Source organism: Crocodylus porosus, unplaced genomic scaffold, assembly GCF_001723895.1.
Source record: "Crocodylus porosus isolate Cpor-Errol unplaced genomic scaffold, CroPor_comp1, whole genome shotgun sequence".
NCBI classification, from domain to species: Eukaryota; Metazoa; Chordata; order Crocodylia; family Crocodylidae; genus Crocodylus; species Crocodylus porosus.
Genome location: NW_017728920.1, coordinates 6,773,331 through 6,793,545, shown reverse-complemented (window position 1 = coordinate 6,793,545; position 20,215 = coordinate 6,773,331). Strand labels below are relative to the sequence as shown.

General features: G+C 44.1%; 2 protein-coding genes across 4 annotated transcripts in view; one reads left to right on the top strand and one right to left on the bottom strand.

The window, feature by feature from the left end:
* VSIR (V-set immunoregulatory receptor) overlaps positions 1-6,324 on the bottom strand; it is a 46,937-nt gene extending 40,613 nt beyond the window's left edge. The window contains exon 1 of one of the 2 annotated variants that reach the window (XM_019538543.1): positions 5,974-6,324. In XM_019538543.1, the coding sequence (XP_019394088.1) occupies positions 5,974-6,178 (205 nt within the window). In that variant the 5' untranslated portion in view covers positions 6,179-6,324. The remainder of the gene's footprint in view (positions 1-5,973) is intronic. The other variant, XM_019538544.1, reaches the window with a different exon arrangement.
* Positions 1-20,215, top strand: part of CDH23 (cadherin related 23) — a 556,494-nt gene that overhangs the window by 502,527 nt on the left and 33,752 nt on the right. Inside the window, exons 37-41 of one of the 2 annotated variants that reach the window (XM_019538542.1) lie at positions 11,869-12,090; positions 12,192-12,311; positions 14,099-14,279; positions 16,955-17,088; positions 18,311-18,520. In XM_019538542.1, the coding sequence (XP_019394087.1) occupies positions 11,869-12,090; positions 12,192-12,311; positions 14,099-14,279; positions 16,955-17,088; positions 18,311-18,520 (867 nt within the window). Of the gene's footprint in view, positions 1-11,868; positions 12,091-12,191; positions 12,312-14,098; positions 14,280-16,538; positions 16,649-16,954; positions 17,089-18,310; positions 18,521-20,215 lie in introns of those variants that run through there. The other variant, XM_019538541.1, reaches the window with a different exon arrangement.

Sequence of the window (20,215 nt, the reverse complement as noted above, 5' to 3'; positions counted from 1 at the left end):
ATATAACACTGTGGAAATCATCTTCTAGTGTAGCGGGCAAGTAACATTTAGCTAAAGTAGTAATTTTGCTGGTTAGATAGTGATGAGGAACTCCTTCTGAACAGTTTCCACAGCTGCTGCCTGAAAGTCACGATGGCTCCAGTTCTCACAGTGAGAAGTGCAGGTCACCCATTTGGCCTACCAGCCCCATGAATACAGTTGGGGCCTTGGCTAGTCAGCTGGGTTTCATTCAGGAGGGTCTTCCCAGCAGTGATCCAATGCAAATATCTTGGCAAACTTATTTTGCCTGCCTTACTTGCAGTACTTTAGTCTTTCAGTTTTGCCTTGTGGCCTTCTGTGATGCAATCTAGCACTCAGTTCTTGTGCTCCGTGGTGAGCCAATGCAAGCAGGATTGATGCAAACATTCTGGGGGCTTGAAAGAAGGCATGATTTTGTTTCCCAACTGAGGTCTAAATCGGCAAGATTTATTTTACACAACAACCAAAATGTGGGGAAAAGCAAGTGTCCATGTAAAGAACTTTGTATTGTAAGTAAGCATCTTCAAATGAACTATAGTGTATCTAGAGCTTTGTGCATCTAGTGGAGTGCTCCTCCTTCTGTCTCGCTAAAAGCTTCCAGACCCTCCTACAGATCACCTAAATCTTGGTCCCATTCAGTTGCTCTCGTTCTTTATTCCTTTCCTTCCTTCAGTCTGGTAACATTCTGCTCACTCTCTTCACCAGGGGAAAAATATACTATTTATGGTCCTTTTAAGAACCTCTTTGCTGTGACCAGTGGTTGGAGTTGATTTTAACATGAAGAGAAGGGATCTCTTAGCCTACCAGCCAAAGATAAGATGAAGTTGTGAGAGCTCTGATTAGTCTAGTTAGGGAAAGGCTAATCCTCCATCCGCTGTTAGCAGAGGAGGGGAAATGCTGTGTTCCCCCCCCGCCTGTCTTTAACTCCTGATTTAGTAGCTATAGTAGCAAAACAGTATATTTTCATGAAAATTTTGTAAGGCTATCTGAACTGATAATCATTAAGCTATAGCATTCTCAGCCTACTGATATGAACAAGTTGCAGTTCCTACTTCTGTTAAAATGTGCTTATGTTGGGAGAGTATGCTGAATTGACATGTGCTTCCCAGCTTCCCCTCTTATGCAGCATTGAAAACAGATCAGCTCTCAATTGTTACTGTGACCAAAGCTTTACAAGAAGTGAGACGATGAGGCTGGGCTTGATCCCTTCTACACTAATGCTTTTTGAACTATCTGGAAGAGCTAAGGAAGAACCATTTTTGACCAATGTTGTCAACCACCAGTCATTTTCTGGGTATGCATGGAGACTTTAAAGCTAGTGTTTCAATCTGTTTGTACAGAATCAGTAAGTACTGCCTCAGTCTGCTTTCAGAAGGAACTCTGAACACAAAGCTTACAATCACATTTAAAACATCACACTCACACTAGCCCAAATCTTGAAAAGATGCCTTCTTCACCTTAGTGCAGAACTTTCCATGGCATCTGTTTCCAGTGGCCTTACCGCTAGGGTTTCGCTTTGTTTTAGGTTCCAAGAAAAAGTTCAAAGCAAAAATCTGCAGAGAGTACACTGAAACCACTAACTCTCTCACTGTTTCCATCCAAAATGCCACTCTCTCTCACAAACGTGGGCTTCCTGAAAGGTTTGTGACCTAAGTGGAAATGTGAGCTGGTAATTTAGCATGTGACGAAACCTTTAGAAATGGTGAATTACATCTGTTTTGAGGTTTCATGAAGAAAACCTTACCATCTATAGAATGAATCTTCCTGACTCCAAGAAGCAGAAGCCTTCTTGTTATTCCCTTCCCCTCACCTCTCCTCATCTTTCTGAAGAGCATTGAGCGTACCTTGAGCAGTACCACTAACAAATAAATAAAAGAAAACTTGAATGATCAGACTTACTTTAAAGGAGACCTCATATTCAGTTCCAGGACCCACAATAACCAAATAAAGTAAAACCTTTATTCACAGCCTTATCTAAAGCCCACTGAGAATACTGGGGAAAAAAGGCCACTGATTTTGAAGGGCTTTTAATCTGATCTATAATGAAATGTATTTGAATTGGAGCTTCACTGTCATGAAATCCTTCACTCTCTCTGCTTTCTGGACCCCTGAAATTTCTGGGTATTGTCTCTACTTTCCCTACATACTACACAGCAGTACTGTACCTAAACTCCTAGTGGCCCCAGGCAAACATTTAGTGTCAGTCCCCACTTCGCCAGAGATAATGATAATAATAATTGAACAATGGGAAAAAATTACCACTTTCAGTCCCCCTCTCTGTCTGGGCCCTGGTTCACTCGTGCCTGTTTGCTTATGCTACACAGAGTGACTAAGACACTTAGGTCTGTTCCTGCATTTTTCCTGCTCTACTCATGCCATTTAATTCAGAGTACTTCTAGAGCAGATCTCGCAGCAAGGTGCTACTAATATTGTATTGGAGGAGGCTTGACATAAGTTGGAAGCACATCAAGCAGAGCTTTTATCATTTGCTGGAAATCCCAGAACCCTCCAAAATACACGAACCCATCACAAGTTAGCAATGATCTAAAATCCCATGCCCGAAAATGTGGGTCACAGAAGGGGTAGCCTAGGCAAGTAATAGTAGTTGAAATCACAAGGCCTTATTAATTTGTACTGAGCTGTAGTTTTTGCTACCTATGGGGATGAAAAAGTAACCACGTGCAAATAAATTAGGTATATAGGTGCATAAAGGTACAACTAAAAGCCAAAGATTGAATTCTTAAGTTCCCAAGTAATTTTGGATTTAATATTCACATACAGTCTCCTACGTTATATACTGCTGTGCATGATGCGATAAAGCTAGGACAGAATTGAAAATATGTGAGGTGGTTTGCAGGAATTGTTAAAATCAAAACATTAGTGGTCAGGCAAAGTATGACATAAAACTCACACACAAAGGTGTTTCTCTGCTTGTGGATGGAATGGTCTTTAAAAGTTATCATTCATAACTGGTGCCAAAATGTCAGGGAATGCACCAGGGCTCAGTGGGGAAGAATTGATACTTGTGACAACTGGAAAACCAGAGCATTGGATAAGCCTGATTTCTACACGCGCACATACTTGTCAGTGAGAAGTGGCAATCGATATGAAACTGCTATAAGAAAACCAATGAAGAGCAGAGGCAGAAAAGTTTAAAGGTTTTAACAGGACTACAGGAGCATTTAGAATTAATAGTGATGTCCTGTCAAATCACTGAAGCTTCAAGGCTAGAGACTTTGCTCCTCCCGTGGCATCCCCTGCCAGCCAGCCTACATAAACAACAGTGTCTGTGTGATCACCAGTAATTACAGCCAGTCACTCCAGGCCCTGAATTAGGGTGTAACAAGTCAATCCTACTTGCAAAATTCTCTGGTTTGAGTATTCACCCTCCTTTTCTCATATCAGAGAGAGCTGCCCAAGAAAATCTGACTTGATACTTCCATTACAGTTCTGGAAAATGGAAAAATGTTTTGTTTCAAGTCAAGCAAAATGTTTTGTTCTTGGTGAAATAATTGTCAAGCATTTTTAATTTTTTAACAGTAACACTGAAATAATTGTTGAAACCAAATGTCATTGTAGATGGACAAATTGAAACAAAATGGTTTAGATTTTTTTTAAAACATTTTTTTAGTTTTTTCTTTTACTGAAACCATTCAACAAGATTGATATGATGTCACGAAACATTTTTGCTTCACCTAAAACTGCATGTTTAGATGGAAAAAGTTTTGATTGAAAAATGTTTCCCAACTGTAATCAGAAATCAAACACTGAAGCCCCTCTGCCCTAGAGAAAGGTAGCTTTTGGTCTGCCATCCTCCTGCTGTGGGGGGTCAGCATGGCTCAGCAATCCACCTACAAATGCATCCCCTCAGCCCGAAAGCTTGCAAATAAAGAATGTTTGGTTTTTTTCCAAACATCTAGTTGGTCTAATAAAAGATATCACTGGTCCCTTCTAAGCTGGCCTTAGTGGCATAGCTTGAAGCTTATATGTAACATAACTTTAGATGCATCTCCACTGCATGCAGGAGGTATGACTGCAGCACGATGAGTTTAAACTTTAATCTGACTAGTTTAGTTAACCGCAGCAGTGAAGGTGCAGTAGCACAGACTTCAGCAAAAGCTGTATAAGCCTGCTCAGGATACTGAGGGACCTAGGTGACTAACTTTCAGTAAAGTCCATGCCACCACAATAAGACTTCATAGCTATTAGCCATGCCAGCTGGATCAGATGCATGCTACAGACAAGGCAATAGAGATATGTGACTCGATCTTTTGCTTACTGAGGTGTGCTGCACAATTTCCCAGGCAGCACCCAGAGATTTTTAGATTCTGGCATTTCAGGCTGAGCAAAGTAGTCAGTGGTGTGGGAGAAAGGGAATGTGGGTGACATCCCTTGGCCAGGGGGATAATGAAGCACACACAGAGACCCTGACCTATGCAGGGAGGGGAAATATGGAGATACATGGAGCTCCTGTGAGGAGAGAGGTTGAACTACGGGTCATGAATACCAGATGCATACTGCAGCCAATTTTGCCCAACGGGGGGGGATCCCCCTGCGGCAAAACTTACCGACTGGTGGGCAGACGGGCTGCTCCCAAAAGTGGCTGTGACACACTCGCTACCTGGCCAGCGCTCACGGGGGGGCTCCTACCTGTCCCCATGCCTATCACCTAACCGGGAAGCATGGCCAGTCAGGGGGTGCACGCGCACCCCCGTGCACCCCTTACGCATCGCCGCTGGTAAGCCTCACTAAATAACTGCTGATGCTACTGCACAGTAACTCTAGGTACTGTGCATTTACTTAGTCCTTTATTAACCGAGTACTAAACTAAATGCGCAGTATGTGAGGTGCATTAATGAACATGTAGATGCGTCAAGTAGGTCACAGAATCCAAAGGCTGAGGGGGACCTCAGAAATTCTAGAGCAAATTCCTAAATGACCTCTATGAGCATTTTGCCAGTTTGATACATCTCTTTCATTTTCAAGATGTTCATCCGCTGACAAGTTATGGCTTTAATTTGCGCTAAGAGACTTCTACCTGCAGATCGTGCAAAGCCCCAGTTATAAAACTTTTCTCAATGTTCTGAAAAGCCTGCAAGACACCATGCAGGAAATAGCAACCCTGATGCCAGGCCAGCTGATTGCTCCACAACACCAGCTAAGGATTGGCAGCTGTGACTGGTATCCAACTTATGTAAAAAAAGCTTATAATATTACAAGTATAGGAACACCTTCAGAGGCATGTGGATCCCTTCTGAACACTAGTCCTTGCTAAAAATCAGGAACATGCAAGTTAATACAGCGATGCAAAATCATTTGCTACACCCAGAGAAACAGGCAACTGTCCCTTCCTCGCGTGAATACACATCAGTGCACACTACACAGTAATGCCAGCAAAGTGGAGCATCTCTATAGCCTGCAAGGACCATCTTCTCTGAACTCAGACAAACTGCTCTCTATCTGCAGCTCTGTTTAGAATCAAAGGCTCCATTCTCCTAGAAGTCAGGGCAAATGTGCTGTGCTTGCTCCTCAAAAGGGCTGTGGTTCAGCATCAAAAGAAACAATCTAGCCCTCTATCTCAGTGCATTTGCACTATCCCTTGATGGGATTAGAGGGGCTGTTTTGTTTTCAGCTTGCCTTCAGCCTGCCACGGGGATTAGTTCAAAGTGAAGGAAGAGAGAAGGAAATAATTCCAGGAAAGCAGAGTTTAAAAATATAGCAGCTTCTCTGCCCCCTCACTCTCATAAACAGCATCATTTAAACCATCCAGAGGAGAAAGCTCTCTTCCTGAGTTTTGCAAGAAACCCTGAAATCATAATACAGGCAGAAAGGTGAGAAAGTAAATAGCTCACAAATACACTGGAGTTTCCTGGTGGGAGACAGAAAGGGGGATCCATTAGGTGGGTAGGGACAGAGGCTTCCCTTTCTGTAAGGGGTAAACAAGGCTGAACTTACCTTGGTAGAAACACAAGCAGAGGACTGTGAGAAGCACCCAGTCCTTCCACACACTGTCCATTCTGCTCCTCGGGGGGAAGAAACCCCTCTTCAAACTCTGGAAGCAGAGCAAACCTGTCCTCCGTATTTTGCTCTCCTCTGGTGCCTCTTGCACACAGTGAGACAGCGAGAGTTGTATGCACACAGGAAATTTCACTGAGATCATGAACACTAATTTGCCAGCAAAAGAGAAAAGACATAGCACCCCCCGGTGGTAACAAAAAGCAAAGAGCTGTGCTGCTCAATGCAAGTTGATCCCACAGGTTTATAAGGACTTCTTATTGTTTCCATTCATCAGCAGCTGACTGTGGCTGGGTAGAACTGCCTGGTTCATAGAGAGAGAGGCACCCAGATGAGAGTAACCAGCATGTGCGCACACCCACCCACAGCTAAAAACGTGATATGAAGTCTTGCTTCCGTGTGCTGCTGGTTTCAGCATAGGTCTATCGGGGTAGCAGGAGGTGGGTTTATTGCCTTTGGAAGTAGCAGTGTAGATGATTTGAGAACCATACCTTGCCCCACAAGAAAGCACATCTCAGATGCTCTCTTCAGGCTACATTGCACCAGGGTTGCCAGCCTTCTAGGATCGCCCTGAAGTCTCCAAGAATTTGATAGAAATCTCCAGGAGAGTGCTGAGAGTCACTCAGGAGATAAATGATAGGGCATTCATTAAAAGAAATATTAAATGTTGAGTCGAATTTATACAGTAGTCCCATGGGTTTTTAAAATGTAATAGCCACGTGCATTTGCCTTCCTGACCTCAAGTCTATGCACCATAATTAATGGCATTACATCATGTGATGAAACCTTTTGGAATAGATTCAGAGTTGGCAACCCTACATTGCCCTGAGTATTTTTCCACCTCAATTTTTATCTGGGTTGAGTGAGCGGTTCGTTCCTAAGTTAGCCATCAGTCTGGTAGCTCCGCCAGGATCAAACTCGAGGTTCCACCATTGTACCTGGAACTCAGGAGCACAATTTGGGAAGGTGCATCTCAGCTCAAATGACAATGAAGATGGTAGGGAAAAAATAAGAGAGGAATCAGAAATGTGGATCAGGAGTGCACAGCTCTGAAACTGTATGAAGGCTCTGGAAGAAAAATGCTGGGCACAGAAACCCATTTGCCAAAGCATAATTGTAGCGCTGCAAAATACAATATCATGTCATTGCATTATAATAGATGATGTACACAGGCAAGCTCTTTTGGGTAGATGTGATATCTTTCATTAGATCAACTGAGTAGTTGGAAAAAAATTTCGCAAGCTGTCAGGCACAAGCAAATCACCTTTTTCCAACTATGTCCTTAGACCAACATGGCTACAACCAGAAAACCTGAAGACATGATATGGCACTTTCTCCAAAGACCCTAGTGATGGTCAGGACAGAAGTCTCAAAACTACAGAGGTTCTGCTCAGTTACTCAGTGTGAAAGCGTTGAATGCACTGCACAGCGGACTGGTGAATGGTAGATGAGAACCCATCACTTAGAGCAGGCAGCTTCATAACTGCATCTGGAATGATTCTGTGTCTAAATGCCTATGGTGGAAATATTCTGAATCCTCTCCTTTGATTTTTGGGGGTTTTTTTGGCTTGGAGAGGAGCATTGTACCCTGTTGAGAATGAGTCTCTGGTCATTGGTACAGAGTCTGAGGCTGAAAACAGGAATGAGAAAACATACGCAACAAGAAAAGCAACTGAGTTCACCAAAACACTTCTCCAATCTCCTCTTCCTCCAGAGCCCAGCTGTTACTCTTCACAACAGACTCATCCTGCTATGTGTATTAACCACAGTGAAAATTCTTTGATTTTTCCAGCCACATTCATTATATCCCATTTATTCCAGCTAACTGGAGTTTGGATTGTTCCTCCTGCAGGTCAGTGACTCTCAACTGAGGTACCATGGCACCTCAGGATGTTGTGAGATCCTTTCAAGGGTGCAATGCAAAATTAGCACTGTTAGCTGTGCAAACACCTGCACATTATTTAAGGTAAACCCAAAGATTTAAAATAAGAATCCATAGTGTCAAAAACATCCTGACCTGTTGTGACCTTTTGAGTTCTTTACAACGGAAGTAATGCTCTAGTATTTTTCTGTAGTCAACAGTATTGCCAACCACACCATGTCAAAAATCATGAGAGAAACTCTTAAAAACCAAGAGATTTGGATGTAAATCATAAGATGCTATTTTTTAAATGTGTGTTGGGGGGGGTTGATATTTGTGAAGGTGTGGGGGACTGTGGATGTGTGGGGGGGGGTTGAAGCCTGGGGAAGGGGCTGGCAGGATGAAGGGTCTTGTGGACCAGGAGTGAGGGGCAGCAGTAGGGCTGGGGGTGGGGGGCAGGGCTGTGGCTTGGGAGTGAGGGGTAGACACAGACACACGCACACAGACAGAAGGACAACCAGACAGCTGCCCACAGCTCTGTTGCATGACTCACCCCAGCCCTGGGGCCCCATTCACTCCAGCCCTTGCCCTACTCCCTCCCTCACCATGGGGGCCTCAATCTGCCCTCCCCTGCCTCTTCCTCTCCCTTTGCCCCTTCCCCTCCACAGACTTACCAGCTTGGCGCTCTCTACATGTAGCAAAAGAAAAAATCCAGACATTTGATCTATCAGGAGATCATGAGTTAGAGTTAATTTGACTTGGAAATCAGGAATCTCATGATTTTTTCATGAGAGTTGGCATTACTGAGTCAAAAAAAGTGTGAAAGGAGTCTTGAAATGGGGTGCTGCTAAATTCAGAAAAGTTATGGGGGAAGGGAGGGTTTGAGTTTAAAAAAAAAAGGTTGAGAACCACTGTTGGACATGCTGGAGGGAAGCATGCAAGTTTCTTTTCCCTCCATCCCTGAAAACCGTTTGCTAGTGCATAGCAGGCTGGGTCACTTCTCCCGCCACTCAAAATTCTGTGTCACATGGCCCAGTGGGAAGTAAGCCCTCTGATCAGAAAGCACCATGTTCCCAGCAATGCCTGGCCATTTGTCTCCTGGGATGCCTGGGATGCTTGGAATGTGTGTTTGTTTCTTTGTTGTTCAGATAGGCCATGAGGAATCCTTTTTAAGAGCCTCATATGTGCAGAGCAAACTTGTCTTCGAATGGGCTGAGCTCTATAAATCTTTTTATTTATTAGAATTTTTGTATTCTGTGTGATTATGATTCTGCTCCCACCTTACTCTACAGGGCTTTGGTTGGAATGCCTCCCTCCTTTCCAAAGCACTCATGGCCCATATTTACTTCTTTGTTGTTGCACCTCTTACCTTGTTCCTATTTAAGTATTTGGAATAAGATGAAGTGAGCTCTCTCAGAATGACTGCTCTTTTCTCCCTGGCTCATTTTTGACACAATTCCATTTCTGCAATGTAGACAAAGCTTCACAAGGCTCCCAGGCGAGGGGCAGGCTTGGATTGGATGCTGCTGTTTCACAACAAACCAACCCAGAATTTTAAAGCAAAATGGAATTGTGGAGGGTCACGTGGTTTCATGTCAGAATTTGAAAAAAACTCTGAAATAAACTAATCATCTTGAATTCCCTGACAGTGAAACGTAGAGTTGGTTTCTGAGCGTAATGTAACTCTTCCTAACCTATCCTGAGTTTTGAGTTCATAATATAGTAGAAAACCAGCAAATCACTGAATGACTTGGAGTTCTATTGGCAACTTTTTGTATACATCTATTGAAAGTTACTTCCTTGATGAGGATCAAGTAGCATTTAATTAGGGAGAAATATAGGACAAATATAGGGAGAAAGCACTAAGTCACATGCTTTCTGCAGTAAAATCAGGTAAGAAAATACCTTAAGTACCCCATTTTTATTTGCTCTAAGTCCTTCCTCTGTCACTTGTATACCACAGGTGTTAATGTCATTGTCCCACACTTTTTTCTTATGCTAGGGCATCTTCTGTGCTAAGTGACTTCAAACTGAAACAATTTCACTCTCCCTGGTACAGTGCAAGGTAAGGAGAGGGAGATACCAATGGGATGTGTAGGCAAGAGTTAGGTTATGTGGGGCATGAAACTGAGCAAGCCCATTAGATACCCCGGTTAGGAAATGTTCTTGTCTATCACCCAGACAATGATTGAATAGAAATTTATCCCTGTGTGGGTGGGTCATTTACCAGTGTGAGGAACAAGAGCCAAGCAGCCAAAATGTTAGTACATTTGCCTTTAACATAATGAAAGAAAGCTCAGCCATGCCCTGCCCTGCACAAAAACCTACTATTATGTGGCCTCTTCCTCAGAGTCATCCATAAAAGGGTTGAGTCAAACGACTGGTAAACATATACTCAGACCTTGAGAAACCCTGCTAATACTAAGACTTTTTCCAGATTCTTCCTGTTCCGACTCCGTCTCTTGTCTTGTCCGTTACCTGGCCTCATCCTTATACTTTGTTTTAGATTCCTGACCCCACTGTAGATCGGCAGTTCCTGACCTTGGCTTGTTCTCCAGAGTACTGACCCATGGCCTTCAATCCTGCTGTAGCCATTTGTCCAGGTTACCCATGTCCCAGTCCCTGATAGCCAAAGGTTGCAGGTTACTCTTATTAAAACAGACAAGGTCATTTGATGGATTTATAGTTCTTTCCTGATAATTCATATGACCTGCAGTTCTCATCTACTGGTACGAGGGGGACTAAGCTCCTCCTTCATGATGATGTGTCTGGAAGAACTTCTAGTGGCCAGGTGAGCACAAAGGGCTGTACACTAACCATTTCTGAGCATTCACGTGTCTTTCTTTTTCAGGATAACAGTACCAAGAAGTCTGTGTTAAAGAGCAGGTTGATTGTGCTTTAGTGGTCAGATCAGGAAACTTGAGAGCCTGTCATTCCATTCCCCTGGCTTACTGTGTTAGCCTTTTGTCCTTTCCTAATGTTGCTATCAGTAGGAACAACAGTAGCAATTCTAGTGTTATCCATGGCCCGCTTTTCAGCCAAAGTGTCTTATAGGGCTACTCTAATCAGGGTTAAACACTGGAAGTGGTGAAGTTACTACCCTGTCAAGAATAGTACTCCCTGGGTACATCTACACAGAACACTAACAATGCAGTAGCCTAGTAACACTGCACAGTAGCACATCACAGCACAAACAGTGCTAATATGCTACTGCAGAGTATTATCTGGCTACTGAGTAGTAGCATCACTTAAAAGGTGTTTGCTAGCACTACTGTGCAGTAAGTCAGGTTACTGCACCTTCACTGAGTACTTGATTATAGTATACAAATACTAAATTAAATGTGCAATAATCACTGGCAGACAAGGTTCTTTTGGTAAATGTGATATCTTTTATTAGACCAACTAAATAGTTGGGAAAACTGTTATTTGCAAGCATTTGGGTACAAACACATCCGTAGAACAACATGGCTACAACCATAAACCTCTCAGTAGCCACTGCGCATTAACGAATGTGTAGATGTGCTCCCTATGTTGCTACCAACAATGGTAAAAGTGACTGAAGGAAAAAAAGAAGTGCAGTATAGGCAAAGTTGGCATTAACAATGGGCAAGTCATTGAACCTCTCTGGGCCGCATTTTCGGCCTGTTAAATAGGGATACGGGTGGTTACCTAACGTGAGATCTAATTCATTGGCATGTATATGGTGATTTGAATTCCTCTAGAGGGAAGGGCCAGAAACAGGCAAAGCGTTATTTTTTACTGTAAACACTCACTTGTACCACTTCTGTCTGTAGACAGAAATTGCCATTGTGTGGTCTTTGCACCAGCAGATCCAATGCATTCCAGCCAGATCGTGATTTTCTGCAGCCAGAACCCAAAAGGGAAAGCTCCTGGATTTTGTAGAAAGTTTGTTAATTTTTTATTGAGGTTTTCTTTGTAACATGATATTTACCATGTGAGTTTAATTCCTACAGGCCACTACCACTGTGTATGTCACCATCGTAGATGAGAATGATAACGCCCCTGTGTTCCAGCGACAGCACTATGAAGTCACTTTGGATGAGGGGCCAGACACTCTCAATGCCACGCTTATCACTGTCCAGGCACTAGATCGTGATGAGGGGCCCAACGGCACAGTTACGTATGCCATCACAGAGGGGAATATCTTGGACACCTTTCATATAGACAGTACTACGGTCAGTTGTGATGCTCTAGCTTGACACTTTCATCCTGTTTCTCTGGTTTCTTTGGTTAGTTTCCCTCCTGCTGAACTCTCTGCACTCCTGTCTCATTTCAGGGGCAGATCCATACTGTGAAGGAGCTGGACTACGAGATCAGCCATGGGCGCTACACCCTGATTGTCACTGCCATGGACCAGTGCCCAATCCCATCACGCCGTCTCACATCCACCACAACGGTATGGGACTGCTGTGCGGGCCACAATCCACAACTACAAAAGCCAGTTAAGAAGCAGAGGTTTTGAGAAGTTGGAAAGGATTATGCTTGCAGTATTGGAACTTCTGTTCACTCCAGAAGTTCCCCTTTATGAGAAGAGTTTCATATCTCCATACTGTAGCATGCAAGTAGTTCTATGTGTCATAGAAGTCATTTAGGACACCATGTGGTTCTTGCAGCAGACAAGGGAGTATATATATCTTCTGCTGGCTTCACTGTGGTAGGTGCTCTCTACCAGTAGAATTTGCCCCCAGTCTTTATGCAACACATGCCAAAAAAATGTAGACACTATTGGGCACCACTCTCAGGGCATGCTTACACTGCTTCCAGCCACTCTCTGCTCTGAAGGGAAGGTGGCCACCCCACTCAGTTCAGTGCCACACCCACCAAACATTGATAAAAAGTAATGGAGCTGTGGCTAGAACAGCACTGGATCTGCACCAAGCAGCAGCTACCTGCAGCTGTTTGGTGGACTCAGAGTGGGAATGAACAAGTGAGGTGTGTTTTCCTGGCAGCACTTCCTGGCACAGTAGAGCAGTGTAGCCATGTTGCAAGAGTTACACACATTCAGACAAACAACAAAAATATCCTGTATCTTATAGCTCCCATTACCTTTAACTATATTTTGGATAAGAGTGTGTTCACTCTCCAGATGCTTTAAGGTTTGCGCAACATTAGAAACTAAATTCTTGAGTTTATAATGTATTCAGGAAAAATAAAGCAACTGATAAAAGCAGCAGCATGCAAACTATATTATTGTGTCAGGCCTGGCAGTAGTTTTACTAAGAGGTTAGATTATGGATTTGTATAGGATGATTTGGATAGGGATGATCCTGCCTTGCCAGGGGATTGGACTAGATGGCCCCTGGAGGTTCCTTCCAGCCCTACTTCTCTATGATTTCTATGATTACTTGAAGAAAATTGGCCTTCCAAAGCAATGTAATGTGGTCAGATTAGATGCTTGCAGTTTTTGTTACTCTCTACCTGTGATGCTTAGAATTCCCCATTGACCCTCCTTTTTTCTATACTAACTCGTGCAGTCAGTTTTTAAAGCCTCTTATTTGTATGTGCTGTAAAAATGTATAGATCATCGAGACGTGCTCTTTTTGCATGTGCCTGAAGCTGTCAGCTTGTAACATGTAAATGGTCAGGAAGAAGCTGATGCTGCATTCTCTTGGCCTGACAGCCAGCTGAGCCAGTGTGACAGGAGTATAGTGCTGTAGTTGGACTCTGATAAATAGTAAATATAGAAGAATCAGAAAATTGGATCCAATTTTTTTTGCCTCGTGCTATATTTACTTTGGCCAAGTACACAGTCACAGTCTACCAGCATGCTGAGAATCAGTCATTACATTGCTGTCCTACTCACTTATTCTAAAGAACCTTCCAAAATCCAGGAAAACCAGAAAGGAAGAAGGATATTATTCTTTCGCCTTGGCCAGTTGCTTCTGAAACCAACAAACCCAAAAGATTTTTGTTTGTGTGCTGATCTAAGTGAATAAATCTTGGATGCTACACTGAATGTTTCAAAACAGACACATTTAAACATCTGATAAAGTGAAATAAAAACAAGATGCCATTCTATTTGTCTGACCAAAACCATCCAGGGAAGAAAGTCTACTGATTCCACTATTTTGGTTGCTGACTCACAAGATCTAACCAGGATTTTTGGTGCCACAGCTAGAAGGATTGGTCCTAGCTTCCTTTGTGGCTTCTCCCTTATTCTGTACATATTTGTCCTGACTGCAGGTGTTGGTGAATCTGAATGATATTAACGACAACCAACCTACTTTTCCACGGGCCTATGAGGGACCCTTTGACATCACAGAAGGTCAGCCTGGCCCAAGAGTGTGGACTTTCCTGGCCCATGATGGGGACTCAGGCCCAAATGGACAGGTTGAGTACAGCATCATAGCAGGGGATCCTCTGGGTAAGTTGTGGGGAAGAAGTGGAAGCTAGTTTATGGGATTCCTTTAGATTGTTCCTACAATCCCCCATGTTTCTGTATTTCACACACACATGTACAGATGCACACAGACGCCTCTGCACAACCTCTTCCCCATATGCACAAAAATGTACGTATACATGTGGTGAAGAAGTGTGAACCTCTGCTCTGAGATGCAGAACTGAGAACCAGCAAATCTGGATTCTCTTCCTGACTGCACCATAGACTTTCTTGAGCAAATCACTTGGGATTTGTCTGTACTGCGGTGGCAGAGAACTCAGTCTCATTGCCAAGGTAGTGAGCCCTGGTCACCCACCCCCATTCCACATGCATCAATTCCAGCAACAAGGTGGTGAGGATGCCTTGAGGGGACCCCAAGCCACTGTTCACAAACATGCCAGAAACCCAGGTCTTGAGAATGAAGCCAGAGTCAGCCCCCTGGGCATCCTCACTCTCTAATTTCTGGGACTGACCTGCATAAAGCAGAAGCTGGTGGGCAGGGCTCATTTCCTCTGTGGCATGACTGAGTACTCTGCTGCTGTTGCACAGACATACCCTCACCCCTCAGTGCCCAGGGGTGCAGTGAGAAAGTCATATTTATTAGACTACAACAGTGTCAAGTGCTATGGAAGTGACCATAAAATAATAGAAACACATATATCTGCCTTGTTAATGTGTGCACACATACACCCATACCCATCTGCACATATCTCTGTGTCTGCACACAGCTCCTTGTGTAACACAACTATTCACTGATAACCACTTATATACAAAATATACTTGTCTACTGAACACACCCCATATGCAACAATAGATACACAACACAGTACAACATATGTCAGGATAGCAAAAAGTCCAGCTATACAATGCCACCATTGAATAAAGCAGGGCAGGGTATAAAAACCAAGTTCCAAACTGTGTAGGGAGGAGCATGAGTAGAGGAAGGAGAAGTAAAAGAGGATGTAATTTGTTGTAGATTCAGATCAGACAAGACTTGTGGAGTAGACAAAAGAATCTGTAACCTTCTCCCTTCCCCTGGCTATTCAGATGAGCCACTTTTATTCAAGTGCCGTACTTTTTCCCCCAAGGACAGATCTTTAGTGGGGGAAGGGGGAGAGAGGGGAACAGAGAATGGAAAAGGCTAAAAAGCTTGCTTAGGAAAGCACAGGAGGCATTTCAAAAACTGTCCTCGCAACTGATTCCTTCTGAAAAACTCGATTTTGTACACAAGGAAATCCTATTACAAAGAACATCCGCTCTGTGGAGAAACACTGCAACCTGTTGTGGGCTGTTCAGAGAGAGCATGGGCTTGTGCAAGTTTAACCAAGGTTACAAAAGGAGGGGCACCAGGTAGGCAGGGACTTCAGGGAAATCCAGAATGGCCATGGACTCTATTGGGAAAAATACAGGAAGTTGACATTAAGAAGTACAAAATGCCCAGCAGGATCTGTCCACCCCACCGCTGCATTCTGTAGTCATGGTAAACTGGGAGTTAAGCCAAAGGTCATGGCTATGTTTTGCTGATTAGCCACCTGCAATTTCTAACCTTCAGTCTCTGGCATTAACACTGGATTAATGATACAGAAACCCTTCACTTAACCTTGGGGCTTGTTTATAAGGCATTAGAGGAAGTGAGGAGAATTTTTCATTCACACTTTTAGAGGTAGAATTTAATGAATTTTATTGAAAGTGACAGTCTATAAGGTCTGGCTGGCACAAGGGTGGTGGCAGGCTGCCCTTGTGCAGGCTTCCCACAAATAAATACAGTTCTGCATATGCACCTCAGACCAGACCAACAGCAGCATTACCCAATGGTGAAGTGCATTTTAGCCCAGGTCTCCCCTCAGCACAGACAAAATGTCTGTGTTACAACAATGTGTGCAAACCAGGGAATAGATTTCTCCGCCCTATTCACAGTAACTGAGGTTCAGTTTCTGGAAAGGAAAGACAGTCCCTGTGCCAGATGTACTCTGTAGGAAACTCTGCAAATCAGGTTACTTACCTTAAGAGATGATTTTTACCACATGCAAAGTACTTTGGGAATTTCCTGTGCACAAGTAGGCAATAATTGAGTGACTGTAACTGAACTAATTTTGATTTATGAAGGGTCAGTATTCAACACACTGGTATTTACATCTTTTTGTCAGCCAAGCATGTGCAAAAATCCCCAGCCACATCCAGAAATGGGGTCAGTGTCTGGAGAAAATACAATCACAGTGGGATAGCTTAGGTACCAAGTGACCCTTTGGGGACACTGTGCTGTTTTTAAGCTGTCTGCAGAGCTCACTGGGCAGAGAAGGCTGTTGTGAAGTGACCTTCTCCCCTTCATTACCTCTCTGACTGCCTGAAATAAGGTAGGACACAGGAGACAGCATTTTCTCTACTCCCGCAGAGCTTGTCAGTCTCTGTGGTTTAACCCCCTTTAACAGCTGGAGTTTAAATTCACTGAATCAAAGCCTGTAGCAGACTTGGAGTCAAGAAGCATAGCCTCCATTGGCTCACTTACTTCTTTTTGAAAAACCAAGGCAAAGTCTCAGCATTCTGCCCTGATGTCAATGGGATCTGTGTAGCTTTCTGGTGTTATAGTCCCTTTGCTTGGTACTGGCAAATCTCCTGTCAGAAATAACCTGTTTACCCTTTATCTTCTCTCCTTCTTCCAGGAGAATTTGTGATCTCTCCCGTGGAGGGAGAGCTGCGAGTTCGGAAGGACGCTGAGCTGGATCGAGAGAACATTGCTTTCTATAACCTCACCATTTGTGCCAAAGACAGAGGGGTACCTCCTCTCAGCTCTACAGTGAGTCCTGTTAGCAGGCCTTGAGGCTGGGACATTGAGGCCTCACTTACATGTATTCTCACATTCCCAGCATTCTTAATACATGGGGTAGGGAAGTGGGAGGGGGAATGTAGAAAAGAGCCCTTGACCCCCCTCTCTCCAGTACCCCCTCCACCCTGTCCTTTCTATGTTTCCTATCACTTCATCCTCTCCCTTTCTTTTTCTTTCTGAAACCTGGACAAGTAGATTGGGGAGGTTCTGTCTCCTTTCCTCTGTCACCTGATAAAGCACATGTATTAGAATGGCATACAGGAGCACCATCAATGAACTAGGCCAGTGGTTTTCAACCTTTTATCATTTGTGGACCCCTAAAAAAATTTGAATGGAGGTGGACACCCCTTTGGACATTTTGAATGGAGGTGCAGGCCCCTTTAAATTGCAAGTGTGAGTATTCACATACTTTTGATTGATCTTAGTTATCTTTTGCTGACCACTTAGACATAGTCTGTGAACCCCCAGCAGTCTGTGGACCAGAGGTTGAAAACCATGGAGGTAGAGATCGCTGAGCCTCATGATGCAAAGCATGGCCATAGCTTTGTAATTCTGGCCTTGGTCCTGTCACTGCAGGGACACCTCCTACATCATAAGAAATGTCCCATGTCCTGTCCCACGTACAAAATGGCTTTACTGCATAAAACAGGAAAACTTGTTTATCCAAGGATGGGCTCAGTGTGAGGGTGGGGAATGGGCTACAGTTACAGAGCTGGGCTAACTTCTTGAAAACGCCATATTTGTGACAAGTCAAGTCAGGTAGGAAATTCCCTCTAGCTTGCTCCCTCTGTCTTTTGACTGGAGCAAAAGAGACTGGGGGCATCTGAACTCCAAGGGCTCTAGGCTTGGTGCTTGCACATAGGATGCCTGCCATGGATTTGGGAGTATCTGAAGCCCCAGGCTGAAGCGTCTGGGAGGTAGGATACTTGCCAGTGGTATCACCATCTAGCTTTGCTCAGTCAACAGAATTCAAAACTGAGTTGGCTGGTTTGGCTGAACACATGATATTTTAACAACAACAAAAAATAGGAAATTCCTGCCATCTGAGGCATTATGGAAGAAGGCACAGAGCTTGATTGTGGTATATGGAAGAAGGATGAGAACACACTCAGGGAATCCAGGAGTGATGGGATACATTGAACCATAGATAATGTTTGCCTTTGTATCCAAAATCGTCTTCTTCATCTTTCAGGTCATGGTGGGTGTGCGTGTTTTGGACATTAATGATAATGATCCAGTGCTCCTTAACCTGCCCATGAATATCACCGTCAGTGAGAACACACCTGTCTCCAACTTCATCACCCGCATCCTTGCCCGAGATGCTGACAGCGGAAGGAATTCTCTCTTGACCTACAATATAACAGCTGGCAACAGAGAAAATGCTTTTTACATTAATGGCACTGTACGTATCCTGGCCTCATTATTTCTGTATGCAGCAACATACATGAGCACATGCAGGTCTTTTAGTCTTATATGTAATGGTACAAATACAAACTCTGAAAAGACCTTCATTTGCTACATACAATGACAGCTATGATTTATACAGTGCGCACAGTGGTACAAACAATAGCTGCATACATAATACACTGACTAGAGAAACACACCTCTCTAAGGCAGACCCCACCTGTTAAATGCATGTACCCTCTGTAATGCTGTACCAGCAGTGCATTTAGGGAATAGTTCTGCCCAGCATAGATTTGAAATATTGCACCATAAGGGAAAGACAAAAAGCAACAAGTAGGACAGGCTGCACAGTAGGCCCCAGTCCTGTAGTATTGAGCATGACATACATTCACCAACTCATTCCAGCATAGTAGCAGCTGAACAGCCAGAGAGGAGACAAATGGGAGCTCTTGTACACTAGTCTCTCTGACATGTTTAAACCCCACTTCCTTTTTACCTGGAACTCTTGTCAGGGGGAAAGGGACTTAACGGTGGGGGTCTACTACAGAACACCCAGCCAGGGAGAAAAGCTAGACCGGGAATTCTCAGGTCAGCTTACAAAGGCATTTAAGTCAAATGATGTAGTCATCATGGGTGACCTAAACTATCCAGACACTTGCTGGGAAGAGCAGTCAGCCAGGTCTGACCTCTCATGTAGGTTCCTAGCCATGTTACAGGACCTCCATCTAACCCAGGAGGTGCACAGTCCCACCAGGGGAAATGCCTTGTTAGACCTGGTCCTGGCCACAAGTGACGACCTGGTGAGGGGACTGTGGGTGCTCGACCGCCTGGGCGATAAGCAATCATCGCCTATTGGAATTCACCATCCAGCACAGGGTGGCAAAGGCCTGCAGCAAGGCAGCAGCCCTGGACTTCAGGATGGTGGATTTCATTGAGCTAAGGAGACTAGTCAAGGAGGCACTGAGGTCCTGGAGGGGAGGGGAGTTGGGAGTCCAAGAAGAGTGGTCGTTCCTGAAGGAGACAATCTTCCAAACCCAAAGGGTGGCAATCCCAACATGGATCAAAGGGGGCAAGAGTGCTCAAAAGCCCCCATGGCTCACCAAAAGCATCCAGGAACATCTCAAAGCTAAGAAGAAGGGGCCATCATGAGGAAGGATTATACCTCCATTGCTCAGGATTGTACGGGGGCTGTTAGGAAGGACAAGGCAGAGATGGAACTGGAACTAGCAACCCAGATCAAGGATAACAAGAAATCCTTTTTTAAATACATGGGGGTAAAACGAAGGTTCTGAGTAACAAGGGGCCTCTGCAGGACATGCTTGGAAATCTGGTGGTCTCACCAGATGACAAAGCTGACCTATTTAACAATTTCTTTGCCTCCATTTTTCTGAGCAGGGACCAGGCACTTGTGGTGCTCTGACAAGGTGCCAGAGGACTGGAAAAGGGCCAATGTGGTCCCCATTTTCAAAAGGATGAAGGAGGACCCAGGAAATTATAGGTCTGTTAGTCTTACCTCGGTCCTGGGGAAGCAATTTGAGAAAATTATCCAGGTGCACATCTGCAAGGGGCAAGCAGGGGTATGTATGCTTAGGGGCAACTAACACGGGTTCATTAGAGGCAGGTCCTGTCAAACCAACCTGGTGGCCTTCTATGACCAGGTCACAAAATCCTTGGATTCAGGTGTCATGGTGAA